Source organism: Condylura cristata, unplaced genomic scaffold, assembly GCF_000260355.1.
Source record: "Condylura cristata isolate star-nosed mole 26May11 unplaced genomic scaffold, ConCri1.0 scaffold00002, whole genome shotgun sequence".
NCBI lineage: Eukaryota > Metazoa > Chordata > Mammalia > Eulipotyphla > Talpidae > Condylura > Condylura cristata.
The window spans coordinates 47,375,412-47,393,239 of NW_004567103.1; the positions used below are offsets into that span (position 1 = coordinate 47,375,412).

General features: G+C 38.8%; 1 protein-coding gene across 1 annotated transcript in view; it reads left to right on the top strand.

The window, feature by feature from the left end:
* The first annotated feature begins 11,105 nt into the window (after positions 1-11,105).
* Positions 11,106-17,828, top strand: part of SPC25 (SPC25, NDC80 kinetochore complex component) — a 12,340-nt gene continuing 5,617 nt past the window's right edge. Inside the window, exons 1-4 of the mRNA XM_004674869.2 lie at positions 11,106-11,189; positions 11,758-11,909; positions 11,991-12,056; positions 16,825-16,971. Of these exons, the coding sequence (XP_004674926.1) occupies positions 11,771-11,909; positions 11,991-12,056; positions 16,825-16,971 (352 nt within the window). The 5' untranslated portion in view covers positions 11,106-11,189; positions 11,758-11,770. The remainder of the gene's footprint in view (positions 11,190-11,757; positions 11,910-11,990; positions 12,057-16,824; positions 16,972-17,828) is intronic.

The following is a 17,828-nucleotide window of genomic DNA, read 5'->3' on the forward strand; positions in this document are numbered from 1 at the left end:
GCAGGTTCAATTATTATTATACCATGTGATGCTGACTCTGAGGAGAGGGCATGTGGGCCCTCCTCTGATGAAAACCTCACTTATTTATAATTTTAATTGGTGCCAGAGAGGTGAAATGAAGTACATGCTGATTTGTGGCAAGTTGAGGAGAAATTTGGGTAGAAATGTGATGAATTTCTTATGCAACCTCCCTTTTGTGTGAACAGTTGGATCATGTTTGCTTGAAATTTCTTACACAGTTCATTTCCTTCAAGGGAAAGAGACATTAGCAATTTCTATGCTTGGCTGGAAGTCTACGCAAATAATTACTGTATGTCAAATAGCCCTTAAAGCCATGCATTTTAATTTAAAATAGACTGTGCTTCCCTGACTATTTTATTGGGATTTTGGGGAAGAAGATGAGTAAATATCAGGCATGAAAAATGTATATGGTGATACATTATCATCTGATTACAGACTTTTAAATAAAACATATTTTGATATTTCTTAATTAGCAAAGACAATGATGTGAAAAGAGGAAAATTACATGGAACATATGAAATCTGCAAGGAAATGTGTTATTTCCTGACCACAGGACAAGTAAGCAGAGGTGGTGCTCACTTGGGCTACCCAACTGCTAGGACTGCATCACTTTTATAGACTAGAGAATACAGTTGGCTTTGAACAATTAGGAAATGGATGTTGAAAACAGTGTGTTTAGTGGAAGTACTCAGGAAGCACCAAAACAAACTTGTAGACTGGAAATAAACAGAAGGGCAGCTCAAAGAGACCTATGGATTCAAGTCAGAAGTGAGATGCTAGACTTAGAGTCAAATTGTGTCCTCGAGGTCATTGTGAAAGTTCTAAGTCTTACAGGTGGCAGAAAGGGAAAGCAAGCAACCTTACCTGATACCTTATCATTCATATGGTGTCTTCACTAATCATTGCTCCCTTCACTAGGAACCTTCTTCACAAGCTAAGAAAACCACTTTGAATTTCTCCTAGCATCCCACCCCATCATTTAACAGCGCCGTTTGTTATGGGGAATCCAGGGTGTACCTTTTCAGTCTCTGTTACCTCTCCTGAAAGAAGTTCTTTGCGTTTTGGGATCATTTCCTAGAAAGCAATACCTTGCCCTACCTCAGATCAATGAAATTTTTGGTGATGGGACCTAAGCATTCACATTTTAAAAATACTTCCCAAATGAGTCCAATGTGCAGTTGGTTGAGAATCATCATGATAAAGCAATTCATACATGAACTGTTCTCAGCGTCTCTCCCTCCCATAAGTCAACCTGAAAGAGGCTTCAATGACATTTAATGTGTAATTTACTGCATGTAACTGCATTTTCCTGCTATATTCATTTCTGCACGAACTGATTCATCTTGTCAAGACGTCAGAGAATCTTGCTTTTGTATTGCAGAAAATTGTACTCTAATGAAAAATTACCCATTTTGTGATGATTTGCATATGAACTTGGTACTTGGGCCAAAAAAGGTGAAACAGTGGTGACAACTGAAATCACTCTGAGGAAATAGGGCCTGCTGTTGGGTAATCTCCTCCCTGAGTTTTCTGTGGGCACAACTGGAGGGACCTTAATTACAGCCTGGTTTCTGTGGATGAGAACTTTGCTTTGACAGTCACAAAGTGGGATCACAAGCTACTCCATGTCATTTCTCAGAAGTGATTTTAAGTGGCTGCCAGGAAATGAATTTTAATCTCTGTCCATGGCAAGGGTTTTACCAGCCCCTTTTTTATCATTCCTATCATTTCAGTAAAAGGAGGACCAGAAAGTGTCAGTTAGCACTGGCTCTCAGCACATTTTGCTCTTTCCCCAGGCAGCCCATGAATTACACCTACACTCATTTCTCCCAGTAGTGTGCTAATCTGATCCAAATGATGTATGTGTTGAGGTGAAATTAATTGTGTTAAAAACTCATTGTGCTTTAGAATGTCTTGCATTAATGCTCTTCCAATTTTTCATTTTAAAAATACTCTATCTTATTATCTGATTTTAACTTCACAGAGGTCCAGTAATCTTCTTTTCAATGACGAGGAAATGGACAAGTAACCTGCCCTGGGTCATTTTAGTGTTATAGCCCTGTTTGGAGATTAAATTTTATCTCCAGAGCAATGCTTCTTCCTAGTTGAAGCAGCATCCAGACTGCTTCAGGCCAACATTGGTCAGATTTAAAAGAGCTGCAAAGTGAATAAAAGCTGTTGCTCTAGCCAGCTTGATTCATATGCTTTCAACAGCCAGGCCTTTAGTTCCCTGCCATAAACCTCTTCCATGTAGCCCTCAGAGAGATGTTTGGTTGCTACAGATACCCATCTGGTCAGCTGCCAGATCACTAGGATAATTTCATTAATGTAGTCACTATTTTGAACTTCTACTGGTGACTTACCCAATCATTTGACAGCAGAGGCATAGTGGTGATGGGGCTTCAGTGGCAACTGTTTCCTTCTGAGTCTTTGATCTTTCCAAGAAGAAATATCCAGTGTCATCACTGTGGGTATCTCGGAACTCAATGATGGCTTTGGGATACAGCAAACAGATTTCTTCCTGGGGACAACAAGAATTGTAGTAAACAAGTCACCCAAGTGAGAATATAGAGATTTAGTCAGAGCTTACTAAAGCAAGAGTCAGCCACCAACACTTGCCTTTGACATTAGTTCAGAAGTAGGCAGGGGAGTAGAAAAGCTTTAGGATGAAATTAGGGAAAGCCTTATGTATGCTTGGAATAGAGGCTGTTGGTATGAACAAGCTGGAGATGGGCCAAGTAGAAGCAAAGCATCTTATGTGGTTGGTTTGGGGAAATTTCTCTGTTTGGTCTTGAGTTGTAAGTAGGGGCAAAAAAATTGGAGAATTGGGGGACAGTTCTGTCCACTCTCAGTAGATTGCTTTGGAGATTGTAGGTCAGAGTTCAGTTGTCATAATTGGTCTGGTCATTGTCCAGTTTTTAAAAGATTTATTTATTTATGTATATAGAACAGGAGTGTAGGCCATGGTGCAGGGGTGGTGAGAGGATTCATCAGAGACAGAGTGAGGAGAAGAACAGGCAGATCGATGAAGTATAGTGCTGAGGGGAGCAGGGGGCAAGACAGAAGAGGTCTGCCACGCCATGTGGGTCACCTCCTGGGTCAGGGATCGAACTCTCACTAAAGATGCTTCGGCTCACTTGCAGTGCTGAACCTGCTGAACCACCAGGGAAGGCCCCATTGTCTTTTTTTTTTTTAATATTTGTTTTTATTTATTTATGCATATAAGAACTGGGCTGTACACCAAAAGTGTGGGGGTGGGGTGTGTGTGAAAGGATTCACCAGAGACAAAGTGAGGAGCAGGAAAGACAGATCCACTGAGATACACTGCTAAGGGGAGCGGAGGGCTAGACAGGAGAGGTCTGCTGTGCCATGTGGGTCAGCCCCCTGGCCAGGGATTGAACTCAGGCCACAGTGGTGAGCAATAGCTTGAAAGCACTGAGACTTTAACCCTTGCACCACCAGGGAGGTCCCCCATTCCCCTTTTTTATTTCAATCTCTCACAAAGCAAATTGAATATCGCATGGTGTCATTTGACCAAATGAACAAAATCAGAAACAGCAATTCCTTATCTATCCTATGGTGGTATTTCTTACTCATTTAGTTAAACTGATCACATACACTTGTTTACCAAAGACAAGTCAATTTATTCAGATGTGTCACTAGTCTGTGTGAATTATTAGCCTTGACTAATCAGTCTATGCTTCTGTTTTTTTTTTGTTGTTGTTTTGCATATTCAGGTTCTATAATTCCTGTAATCTCTTTAATGAGCCATGAACAAGGACACTGCTTTGCTTTATTCTTTTTCTAAGAAATACTGAGTTACATATTTCCTAATATTAATTTTCTTCAGAAATGTCTTATCCTTAAATCAGGATGTGAATAATATCCAATTTTGTGTTACAATTAAAATTCAGTCTCATGCTCATTCAATACTTCAGAGTCTGTGGACTGTGATGAAACTGGCTGCATATTAGCATTTTATCTTAGGTAGTTACTTTAGATAGACTGCCTCCCAGGGACTATCTGGCTTTTTCAACTGTGGATATTAACTGATGCAAAAGCACCTTGATTTCTTTTGCTTTTAACAATAGCATTATATGAGTTTGCCCCCCAGAGTTAATCATTTCTAGATTTTTCCCATCTTAGCTTCTGTGCACTTCCTCAAAGCTGTCTGTACTAACGGGCACCTATACAGCTCCCATAACAGTGTTTTCTTGCAAACTCTTTTCTTTCAGGGGGCTGTTTTAGTCTGTTAGGACTGATATACATAGTAACAGAGTGGGTGTTTCAACAACAGAAATTTATGTTCTCACAATTCTGGAAGCTGCTAGTTCAAGATCAAGGTGGTCAGTTGGCTTAAGGGAATCTCCTTGCTTGAAGATGGCCAACTTCTCCTGTGTCTTCTCATGGCCTTTCTTCTGTATGGCTGTGTCCTAATCTCGCCTTATAGGACAGCAGTCATTTTGGATTAAGGCCCACCCTAGTGGCCTCATTTTAACTTAGCTCTCTTTTTAAAGGCCCTGTCTCCAGTCATCACAATCTGAAGCTTAAGACTTCAGCATATGAATTTTGGGAGATACAATTCTGTCTACAGAGATTTGATTATAACTTGTAACTGTGTATGAGTTTTGAGTTTATGTGATTAATTTCTCTTTCTTGTTCCACAGTATAAATTCTGTAATAAGGGATCATGTGTTCCAATGACTAGCACATCCCCCAGGATGGCCCCACCAAGGCTGATGACCCCGGACGCTGGTGAATACAGAGTTTCCCGCACTCCTTTGTTCATCACAACACTAATTACAATCACTAATTTATGAGACAACTTAAGCCCCAAGGACAGAGGAGCAGGGTAAGAGGATGTGATATATATGGACACAATTGAATACTGCTCAGTTACAAAAAAAAAAAAAATGAAACCTTGCCATTTGAGACTATATGCCAAGTGAAATAAGTCAGAAAGAGAAAGACAAACTACTAGATTATTTCACTCATGTGGAATTTAAAGAAACAAAACCATGGAACAGACAAAGTTAAACCAAAATTAACCCAAGACATTTGACTGCAGAATGGAAGCCACTAAAAAGGGAGGATAGATGTGGAGAACAAGGGGAAAGAGGGCCAGTGGGCTGTGGACGAAGACTATGGATGCTTGGCGCTGGCTGTGGTGTAGTAACATGCATCTGGAGGGGTATCATCCTCTGCTCTTCAATCATATACATGAAAAACAGTGCTGCAAAACAATTTTACCCCAGTGAAAAATAATGCAATTTGAACAAAAAGAGTAATAATCTTAGGGTGTTAATTTTAGCCTAATTTCTTTAGCTACTAGACTGTGGGTCAACAATGTGAATTCAATTTATTTAGAGATCATCAAACTTCCTGAAATTGTATGCAAAATGTTAGCCCATATGCGCATGTATTGGAAACAGGCTACAGCTGTCACAAGATTCTCAATGGGATCCCTGAGTCGAATATTTTAAGGGTGGTAAGGTCGCCTGGAATCCTGTTCATGATCTAGCGCATTCACCCTAGATGAGATCTGCTCATTTTCTGTTTCTTCAGTGTTATTTTCAGTGTTCCAAACTGCTCAGAATGGTTTACTTGTCTTTTGCTTCCTCTAAATGACTTAAAAAAAAAAAAAGCTTTATTTATTTATGCATACAGAACTAGGGTACAAGTCAGAGGTGCAGGAGCGGTGAGAGAATTTACCAGAGACAGGGTGGGAAGCAGAGCAGGCAGATTTACGAAGTGCACTGCTGAGGAGAGCAGCTTTTTTTCTTGTAATGACTTTTTAAAAAAATCTTCCGATACTACAGTCAGTCTCCCAACCCTGTACCATTGCCTTGTTTTTATTTAATTCCAATAGTTAAATAATTCCAATTCTCTCCATCATTTTCTTATTCTGAATCATTTAGATTTTTCTGAGATTTTGATTTACAGTGAATTCTGAATTCTGTCTATTTTACTTAGATTGCACCTATAGGTCAGTAGCTGGTTTTTCTTCAATATGTTTTACCTTGCCAGACATTATATAACCAAAAAATATACTAAAAAGATGAACCATTCATTTCTCATTTATAGTGCTTATTGCAATTCAACGTCGTTCAAAGATACCTGATTTTAACTTGTGCTGCTGGCACAGAAGAGTATGAAAAAATTTATTTTGTAAGTCTCTATGCATGCTTAGTGCATTATCTTTTTACCACAAGCTTATCTGCCTTCTGTAAAACAAAGTATATTTCAGATCTCTCCATTGTTACCTTCTATGTACAAATTTTTATTTCAGACTCAGTTTAGATCCTAGTGACTCTCAGAACATAATTATTTCCATTCTGGCTAGTGTCCCCGGAATATTAGCATTCTCTGATGTCACTATGCTAAGTGACCCAGCTTGAGCTGTTTCAGCTTCTTCCTCCATTGCTCTCCTCATACAGTCTTCTCCAGAAATGATCATGATCTATACAATCATGCACTTTTTCTCACATCACTAAAAGTCCCAACAGAGTTACCCACTGAGTTATTGCATTCATTTTTCTTCACAATAGAAAATATTTTATGGCAGTGTTCATATTTCTAAGAGGTTTTAAGAACACTCACTTTGTGTGAAGTAGTGGTCCTCAAGCTTTCCGGGCTGTGCCGCAGGGGACAATGTCCTTTTTCCTTGTATCCTATCCTTCACCCACTAGAGAAAGTATTAAATTTTCAGGGAAGGAGCAATGAATCTTTCAGTCAATCTGAGCATGGTTCTAATAATCATGCCCTAGAAATACCTCCATGCTGGAAAGGTGTGCTGTCTTCCTTCTCTAAATTAGCAGCCAACTCAGTGCATAGCCAGTAATAGGCACCCAACAAGTCCCTCTTGGGTTGAAGTGGAAGGGATATCCATATGATGACAGTATGATGGCGGTATTGTATAGGGTTGTGAAGAGCTTTTTCTTTCTTTCTTTTTAAAGATTCTTTATTTATGCATACAGAACTGGGGTACAAGCCAGAGGTGCAGGGGCAATGGGAGGATTCACCAAGGACAGAGTGGGGAGCAGAACAGGCAGATTGATGAAGTACACTGCTGAGGGGAACAACAGGCAAGACAGGAGAGGTCTGCTGTGCCATGTGGGTCAGCTCCCTGGCTGGGGAATGAACTCATGTTGAAGCAGCTGCAGCTAGCTTCACAGAGCTGTGCTTTAACCGGTTGTGCCACCAGGGAGGTCCCAGCTTTCTTCTTTTTAAAGCAAAAGAAGCTGCAGGCCTTATACTCTGTCTGAGCAGAGACACAGCTGGTTCTTTGTGGAAAGTGAGAGAAATCACACATACAGTCTTCTAGAGATGAAAAATTGGATAAAAAACCCACAGACATTTCTCCCTCTCATTGTAATTGGGAAGGAGGTTTGAAAAAAAAAAAGACAATAGACAGCCCATTCTCTGTAAAAACTACACATCAGTAAGGCCATCACCCTCCTCCAGTCCAAGGCCCAAACAGAGTAGGAATCTTCACTCAGCCACCTAAAAACTCATCTAGTAAGTCCTCAAAATGGTGACCAAATCAGCACTGTCTACGAATCTTATTAAGACTCATGTTCATTAATCAAGTGAGTGAACACTGTTACTCACTGAGCTGAATTTCTAAAATGCCCAAATCATAAAATTTCATCTTAAGGCAAATACTGCCAAATATATGAAATTAGTATTTGTGGAGCAAATATTTGTAAAATGAAGGGAGACCTTCCAGCAAATTGTATCTCTAAGTTTATTAAAAACAGTTACTAAGTTGAAAACTGACCACGTTGTGATAGATTAAATGATGTTAGAAATAATAGATTCTCCTGACTTCATTGGTGTTAATCTAGCTTTTGGGGATAGAATGTCCACTATCTGATAGTCCTGAGCATGTTATTTACATATATATTTCATTGTTGGTATTGGGATTCTTAATGATGATGAAAGAAAGTAGCCATATAGTAAAAATCTTTTGGCCTGTAGTCATGGTCTTTCTCTTCACAAAGAGAAAAAGACAAAGACAAAGACAAAAATAAGGACCCTCCCTGGTGGTGCAATGGGTTAAAATACAGCACTATGAAGCTAGCCACAGGAATCAACAAGAGTTTGATTCCTGGCCAGGAGGTGACCCACATGGCACAGCAGACCTCTCCCGATTCTGCCTGTTCTACTCCCCACTCTGTTCCTGGTAAATCCTCTCACTACTCCTGCACCCTCTGGCCTGTACCCCAGTTCTGTATGCATAAATAAATAAATCTTAAAAAAAGATGAATATAAGAACTTTTACTCCATAATAATAGTCATTTGTATTTTTCATTCCTTATATTGTAGATCATCTGGGTTCTTTTTCCATTTTTCTTTATTTTTCAACTTTACAAAGAAGGATTCAAACAGTGAATTAATTTCATTTATTTGGAGTTCCTGACTCCATGATTCCACACATCCTGTCAACCACTGGGTGAATTAGAGCTGAATAGCTGGTATGCTTTCTGGGCACTTGCCAAGGAATGTAGCAAATTACTTTGATAGTGCTTTAGTTCTTTAAAGTTTGAAGTTCGGCAAGATAGTACCATATTGTTCTTGCAGGTTTGAGAAACATTGTTAGAGAAACTGGAGGAGTTGAAAAGAAGGGTATTTTCTTTAAACAATAAGACTATTTTGAGGAATACCTATTTCTGCCTACTCACACATGGAGTTAACAACAACAACAACAACAATCCATTAAAGAAGGCAGAAAAAGAGTCAGCTATAAAATGCTCACCTTAGTATAAAAGATTAATTTGTAGCCTTGTGTCAGTGGTGCATATCTCAAGGCCTTACTGATAAACTTTCTCCATTTTGCTCATGGAACAGTAGTGCTTTGCCATATTCTATCAGGAATGTTTTAGAGAAATGAGGCAAGAATTAATCCAAGCAGAGGAAATTATTTATTATCTCAAACTAATAATGGCTGGACCCTCCCTGGTGGTGTAGCCTGTTAAAGCACAGCACTAAGAAGCTAAAGCCACTTCAGTATGAGTTCTATCTCTGCCCTGTAGGTGATCCACATGGCCCTGCAGACCTCTCCTGACCTGCCAACTGCTCCCCTCAGCAGTGTACTTCATTGATCTGCCTGTTCTGCTCCCCACTCTGTCTTTGGTGAATACTCACTGCCCTTGCACCTCTGGCCTGTACCCCTAGCTCTAAATGCATAAATAAATAAATCTTTAAAAAATAAATAAAAATTAAAAAAAACTAATAATGGCTTAAGGAAATTACTGAATCTGTTTTCTGATTGTTGTTTAAAATTCAGTGTCATTATTCTGATATTAAAACTTATTCTTGTGAGACATTAGCAAAGTATTAAGTGGATAATACTAAATAGCCACAATTATTAATTCATTTGACTTAGATGAGAAGGAAGGTATTCTGTATTTATTTAAACATAGTAGAATGCTTGTTTCTTTAACATAAAGAGCGAGCGTGATGTCTTGCAAAGGGAGCCATGTATATCAACTCCTTGAAGTAGGTATTCCCTTGTAAAAAATTCTCTATTTCTTTGCTTATTTAGACCTTATTCTATTTAAAGACTAATTTATATTTATTTTAGTATGGTATTATCATACATTAGAAGTAGGTAGAACATAGATCATAAAAACAAGAACCATTTTTAAGTATTTATGTTACAGAGAACTGTTCTAAGGCATTTGCATTTATTATCCCATTTAGTCCTTACATTGGGTATATAAGCAAAGTATTGTATTATTATTATTATTATTATTATTACTATTATTTATTATCCTCTATGAATTAGGTAACTGAGGTTCAAGAGTCAAGGAAACTTGCCCATACTCATACTTAGTAAATGATACAGCATGAATTCCAAATTCAAGGAGTTTTTTTTGCAGGTTGAGCAGTTAACAATTTTGGTAGTTAGAAAAGTAAAATGCCTATAGCACATAACACTTGTATCTTCCAACAATCTCCTCTCAAGCTCAACACATTAAAACCATAACTCCTATCATGGCTATACCTCCCCCATAACACCTGTACCCCAACATAGCAAATTCACTAGGAAGATACTTTCCTGTTTGGTCAGCAGCATCACGTTCAGCCTAGAAATCTTGAATTACTTCTAACTCCCCCATTTCCTTTTCAGTTTTATCTGCTACACAGTCTATCAGAGAAGGTAGACACCAAGAACCTTGGCCATGGAAAGTTTTTTGACATCAAGTGTCTTCTAGGGTACGGTGTATCAGTACTAGGTTCTGCATTTTAATGTTCATGTTTTACAAGATCAAAAACAAAAAGCAGGACATTTGGGAATTGCTCAAATTAAAAGTTAATAAGTTGTAATACTCCATTTCCCAATGAAAAATTATTAACTGTGACACAAATTAAACAATGACATTTAAATTAGCTTTATTGGTTAGTATTAGGTTTATTTAAGCTGAAGGTAGTATCAAAGAAAAGAGTATAAATTTGGCAGCAGAATATGACCAAAATTCAGTATCCATACTTATTAGATAACCATTTATTTCAATGGATAATTTCTGGGCCTGGGGAGAATACTCCAGGGACTATCATAACTTTCTTTTTAGAAACAAATACAGTTTCTTTAAGATTTTTATTTATTTATGCATACAGAACTGGGGTACTGGACAGAGATGCAGGGGCGGTCAGCAGATTCACTGGAGACAGAGCAGAACAGGCAGATCTATAAAATACACTGCTGAGGCATAGGGGGTGGGGGGTCAAGGGTCTGCCACGCCATGTGGATCACCTCCGGGGCGGGGGTTCCAACTCGCACTATAGTGGCCACGGCCAGCTTCGCAGTGCCGCGCTCCAACCCGCTGCGTCACCAGAGAGGGTCTATCCTAACTTTATAAAAGAGAATCTGAGAATTCGTAGGTCACTCAAAACAAACTACAAATCCCAGAATGCCTCGTTCCCTAGCTTTTCCGCGAGAATCTCGGAGGGCCGAAACAACCAATCCCTTTATAGAGAGCCTTTGCAATCAGCCAATCCAAAGGCGAATAGGGCGCCCTAGGGCGGAAGGCGGAAAGCGCCCTCGTTTGAAATAGAGAAGTTGACGAGCCTGCCGGAACTGCATATAAACAGCTGTTGGTTGAAATTAGGTCTTTTGTGGAGAACGGCGGCGGAGCTCAGACCTGCTGGTGACTGTGAGGGAGGTAAGGATGAGCTGGGCAGCTGGGCTCTCCGACCTGCCTGTTGCATTAAGGGAAAGTGGGTTTGAGGGCGGAGTGTGTGTTTTTGGGGGCGGGAGGGGAAAATGCTTGAATGATGCTGTTGGGACCGTCTGCGCCAGCACTGTGGGCCAAGGCTAGGTCAAGAGATTCAGAATTTCCCCTTCTGGAAAGGTTCTGGGTTATTGGGAAGATTTTAGTGTAAAGAGAACTGTTTGGGCTTGGAGAGTTACAGGAATCCCTTGAGTCACCAATATTACTAGTGAGAACATGGAGTCAGAACCATTTCCCCAGGGTTATAGAGTTTGTGTCCTGGCTATTCCACTGACGATTTCCTCCGAGGTAAGGGTGTCTTGGATTCTTACTATTCTTACTGCATTTACCTGTAGTTGAGTCCAGGTAGCTTGATCTGTCCTGTAATACCTAGAGTTAACAGTACATTGCTAACCATTTGCCAGCAAATGACCGTCTATCAAAATACTTGATTGGTACACGTGACTGATTTAATTTTAATAACTTAAAGCGCACAATATGTGTTCTCTTTGTCTTGTAGCATTCTTTTCAAAATGGTAGAGGACGAACTGGCATTATTTGATAAAACTATAAATGAATTTTGGAATAAATTCAAAAGCACTGTCAGTGACACCTCCTGTCAGATGGCAGGGCTACGAGATACCTACAAGGACTCCATGAAAGCATTTGCAGGTACCTCCAGTTAATTTGTGTCCGCTTGTTTTTTAGTGTTATTTCAGTGAATTGAATCATTAATTCCAATTTCTTTTTCAGAAAAACTGTCTGTGAAATTAAAGGAAGAAGAACGCATGGTTGAGATGTTTCTGGAATATCAAAATCGTATGTGACAAAATGTAGACCATAGGGGTTTTTGTTTTTAGACTAACCTGCTTTATAAAATCTATCATACAAGTAAAATAGAGTACTGTGTTTGTACACAGACACACACTTAAAAGTAACAAACATTCATATACCCACCCACAAACCAGCTTTTTTCCCCCACCTTTCAGGGCTAGCATATCAATGCCTTGTGTTGTGTTTCTGAATGCTATATAAGTGGCATTTTGTATGTATTCTTTCCCTTTTTCCATCATTATATAGGCACATATCAGCTGTTGCAGGTTCCCTGCAGAACCAAAGCAATAAAGCAAATATCACAATGAAACAAGTCAGAATTTTTGGTTTCCAGTGCATGTGAAAGTTACATTTGCACTATACTGTCATCCATTACTTGTGAATTGCATTATGTTTAAGAAAGCAGTGTATATACCTTAACTAAATGTGACACAAGTGAGCATGTGCTGTTAGAAAGATGGTTCTGGTGGCCTTAGAGAATTCTGGGTTGCCACAAACTTAAGTTTGTAAAAGTAATGTCTTCAAAGTACAAAAGAGAGGAGCCTAATAAAATGAGGTATGCCTGTGTTTGTGAAATTCATTTATGTTGCTATGTAATGTGTGTATTTTCTCCTTTGTTTGATCCAAAAGTTTGGTTTTGTCTGTTTAGTCCATCTTATCTATTAGTTTTTCTTTATGTCATATCAGTGAAATCATAGGGTGTTTGTCTTTCTCTGTCTTATTTCACTAAATTTAATTGCCTCTAGATTTGTACATGTTACTGCAAATTGCAAGATTTCATCCTTTTTCATATTAAGTATGGTAGTCTGTTCTGTACATATACCACATCTTTATCCATTTGTCGATGAGCATTTAGCTTATTTTTAGCTCTTGTAAGTGCCAGATTTGTTTTTCCATTGGAAATCCCAGGATGGGGTTTGAAAAGTTGGGGTTTCGACATTTTGGGGCTGTGATTAGCACTCTGAATGTTTTACTTTCTATATTTTTATTATTGTTCTTTATATAGTGTCCAGTGAATCAGTAGCTCTTACTAAGTTCTCACATAGAGACCACAGGCATGTAGCCAAAGTCTACATGCAGAATATTTAATAGCTAAACCTTTGTCTTGTATATCATGTGCTAAGCCCTATTCTACTTTCTTTGTGTATAGTGACTTGCTTATAACAACCGTGTGAGGATAATTACTGTTTTTAAACCTGTCTCATAAGTGAGGAAATAGGCACAGAGAGGTTAAATGAATTGCTAGTGGTTAGACAACTGCTAATCCATTGAAAATTGATTTGAAGGGTCAAAGTAGAACTATTCCCATCGGCCTGGAGAGGACAGAGCACTGGTCAAGGTACCAGGTTCAGCTCTATATTCTAGAAGAGGAAAAAGTAGATGGCATAAATGAGAAATGAGAGCACTTGTTGGGTTCTGGGATGGCTGGAGTAAGTGAATAGGGTGTGACAGCGAAGTGGCTGCTTAGATGATGAGGTGTAAGTTGTTCAGAGTAGTTAAGGCTTCATTGTTCAGGAGATTAAAGAGTTACTACAAGATTTCACCCTGGAAAATAGTATTGTACTTGTATTTCAGTAAAAAAACACTCGTGTGGTGTCAGGTACTCAAAGCAGGAGGGGGTGAGATGGTGGGTCCTAAAGGCCAGTCAGAGGAAGAAGCTAGCTCCTCACTTGGGGCAAACAGTGAGGATGACTTGGACCAGTGAGACTCTGAGAAGGTGGATGTGTGACTGATTGGGTGTGAGGGACAATGTGGTCTAGGATGATTCCTTCTGCTTTGGACAGATCAGTGGCGCTATGTTTACTGGAGGATGAGGATCATGTTTTTAGGGGTGGAAGGAAAATAGATATAAGTGAGTTCAATTTTCAGGGTGTTGGATGAATTTGGTGAGATTATTGTGTTTGTGGGCTACGGACCTTGCAAGTGCAGATATCCGGCTCAGAAAATGTTTTTGCTAAAGACAGAATTTTGAAGAGACTTCAGTGTATTGATTGAGATGTGGTGGGCAGAGATGGGTGTGGGTTGTGTGTGAAGCTATGGAAGAATGTGAAAAGGAAAGAAAATAGCCTAGAATTTTTACTCTGCGCCAGCTACTGTACTAAACTCTTCATACACATTTTCTTCAGTGACCATAACAGTTCTCCAAAGTAGGTCTTATTGTTGTCATCATCATCATTATCAACTCTGGTTTTCCCCACATTATCAGATTGACTCAGGATGTCTTGTTTGTGCTCACAGCATTACATTTCTTCCCTAATTTGAGACATCGGTGAATGGAAAAGACCAGGGAAAATAGAATTAGCAATTGTATTTTCTTTTTTTCCCCTACATTCATTTATTTATATATACAGAACTGGGGTATAGGCCAGAGGTGCAGGGGGTGAGAATTCACTAGAAACAGAACATAGCAGGTAGGTCAGGAGAGGTGTTCTTTAAGGTGGGAGATTAAGTTATTTATTTGAGTTGTTTCTTGTTTGTTCTATGAGCCTGTGTGACGGTATATTTTTCTCTTACAACTTTTTTTTGAAGATATATTTGTGCATACAGAACTGGGGTACACGCCAGAGATGCAGGAGTGGTGAGAGGATTCACCAGAGACAGAGTGGGGAGCAGAACAGGCTGACTGACAAAGTACACTACTGAGGGGAGCAGTGGGCGGGCCAGGGGAGGTCTGCCGCTCCAAGTGGTCACCTCCGGGGCAGGCGGGAATCGAACTCATGCGCAAGTGGCTTTAGCTTCTTAGTGCTGTGCTTTAATCCGCTGCGCCACCAGGGAGGGCCTATAACTGCTTTTCATGTGTCCCATAAGTTTTGTAGAGTTGTGTCCTCATTTTCATTCTCCTCAAGGTATTTAATATCTTCCTTGATCTCTTCATTTATCCAATGGTCCTCCAATAGTGTGGGTTTCAGTCTCCATGTGGTAGGCGGGTTTCTTGCCTTCTTCACATGGTTTATTTCTAGTGTGGTTCCTTCATGGTCAGAGAAAATAGTTGGTATGATTTCGATCTTATTGTAACCATTGATACTTGTCTTGTGTCCCAGTATGTGGTCAATCCTTGAGGATGACCCACATGTATTGTATTTGAGGAAAATGTCTACTCAGATTTTTTTGGGGTGCAATGTTCTATAGATGTCTGTTAGACCCTTGAGGTCTATGTCTTTGTTTAGAGCTTTAGTGTCCTTGCTTATTTTTTGTCTTTTTGATCTGTCCATTGTTGAGAGTGGCATATTGAAGGCTCTTAGTATGTATGTGTTTTCTCTAATACACATTTTCATAGATGACAATAGTTTCCTGATATATTTTGGTGCTCCTTCATTTGGTGCAGATATGAGTGTCATGTCTTCTTGCTGTATTGTCCCCTTAATCATAATGTAGTGGCCATCTGTGTCTCTTTTAACCTTTTTTGCTTGAAGTCTATTTATCAGATATAAGAATAGCTGTTCCTGCCTTCTTTTTTGGGATTTGCTTGTAGGATTGTTTCCATCCTTTTACTTTCAATCTATTTGTTCTTTGTAGTTAGATATGTTTCCTGGAGAGAGGAGGTTGGGTTCTGTTTTTTAATCTAGCCTACAACTCTGTGTCTCTTTATTGATGAGTTTAAACCATTTATTTAAAGTTAATATTGATACATTGGCAACTGTATTTTCCATTTTTTTTTGTCTTTTTTATTCTTTTATTCCTTGTTTTGATCTGTTCTTGTTCATTCCTCTGTTAGCTTTGGCTTAAGGACTTCTTGTAGTATTTTTTGGAGTGGGGGTTTAGTCATGACAAAATTGTGGAGTTTCTGTTTGTTTGAGAATGTTGTTATTCTCTTATATAGAAGAAAGAGAGCTTCACAGGATCAAGTACTCTTAGTTGGCATTTGATGTTTTGGAGTTTGTTGAGTATGTCCCTCCACTCTCTTCTTGCCCTTAGTGTTTCTTTGGAGAAGTTTGATGTCAGCTTGATTGGTTTTCCTTTATAGATTATTTGTTTCTTCTCTATTGCCAATCTCATCATTTTTTCCTTGTCTTGGATTCTTGGGAGGTTTACTATTATGTTGTCTTGCTATATTTCTCCTTTCATCATGTTAGTGTCCTTCTTGCTTCTTGTATGTCTGTTTTCCTCTCTTTCTTCATATTTGGGAAGTTCTCTTCAATTATCTCTGTGAATGTTTTCTTGATTCCTTGGCCTTTCTCCTCACCTTCTGGGAGACCTGTAGCTGATACTTCCTTTCCTCATGGTGTCAGATAGCTCTTGGAGTATCTCTTCATTCCTTTTTACTTCAATTTAATTTTCCTTTTTGATTCTCTTTCTGTGTTTTCGATTTATTTATTTATGCTTACAGAACTGGGGTATAGGCCAGAGGTGTTGTGGGAGAGAGGATTCACCAGAGACAGAGTGGGGAGCAGAACAGGCAGATTGACAAAGTACACTGGTGAGGGGAGCAGCCGGCATGTCAGAAGAGGTCTACCGCATATGTGTGTCAGCTCCCTGGCTGGGGATTGAACTCATGCTGCAGTGGCTTCAGAGAGTTTCATAATGGGGTGCTTTAACCCATTGTACCACCAGGGAGAACCCCTCATTTTTATTTTCAAAGACAAGTAGGAAAGAATAGGTTAAGATTTTTTTTGTTGTTCACAACTTTATTATTGTTAGGAAATACTTATCCATTAAAGTATTATTAATCTTGAAAAATCAGTATTTTGGTTTTAGCTAAGATACATGTCAAAGAACAAAGCATATATTAGCTACTACTTTGTGTTTCTTATAGAGATCTACAAGCAGAATAAGCTCATTGAAGAAAAAAAGGATAACTTGATGAAGATGATTGCTGAAGTAAAAGGTAAAAAGCAAGAATTGGAAGTACTGACTGCAAATATCCAAGATCTTAAGGAAGAATATACCAGGAAGAAAGAAAGTAAGTTGCCAGTTGTACACACATTGAAAATAATCTGAATTTCAAAGTGGTGGCAACTGATAATTATTGCCTCCTCTCTAGTTCATTGTCAAAAATGGATAATCTTCCTCAGGGCTGAAGCCAGCATCTTGTCTCTGCAAGGTGCTGGGTTTTATTTTCTTTTGTTTTACTTAAAGATCTTTTGAGTTCTTTACAACTAGAGTTCTGATATCACCATTATAATAATGAATTTTATTTGGCAGTTTGAGTGGAGTAGGAGTCATTTTCAGTAAAGATTTGCCTTGGTGAATTTATACAACAAATTTATTGATCACGTTCTCATCCAGAATTTATTAAGCACTCTTTTTTGCTGCAAGTTCTAAAAATGTTCATATTCAAATGACTATGTCCTTTAGAAGTAGACTTATTTGCCCACAAACACTCAATTCCAAAATCTCCTAAAATTGCAAAGTGTGCTTTACTAATACTTTCTTTTAGAGTTTATGTCCAATTCTGTATGATCTTTCATGTCAGTTTTGTATTACTTAAGGAATGTTGTGTTAACTTTTAAAAAGAATCCTAAAGTGGCATGAAATAAGACTATTCTCTTAAGAAATAATTATGTTTAAAAGAGTAGATAGAATATTATTCTGTGAAACAATTGGCATGTTCATGGCTAGCCAGAACAAGCAAAGTAGTGTGAAGGAAGCCTTTCTATTTCTGTAGTCACGGTGCTACTTGTTCCTTTCACTTCCTGTTTTCTCTGGCAGATTTTTCCTTCCATATTTAATGAACGGAAGTTCTCTTTGCTAATTGGTAGAGATAGAAAATGAATAAATGGGAGGAGATTCATTTGTCTGGCATCACTTTTTTTTTTT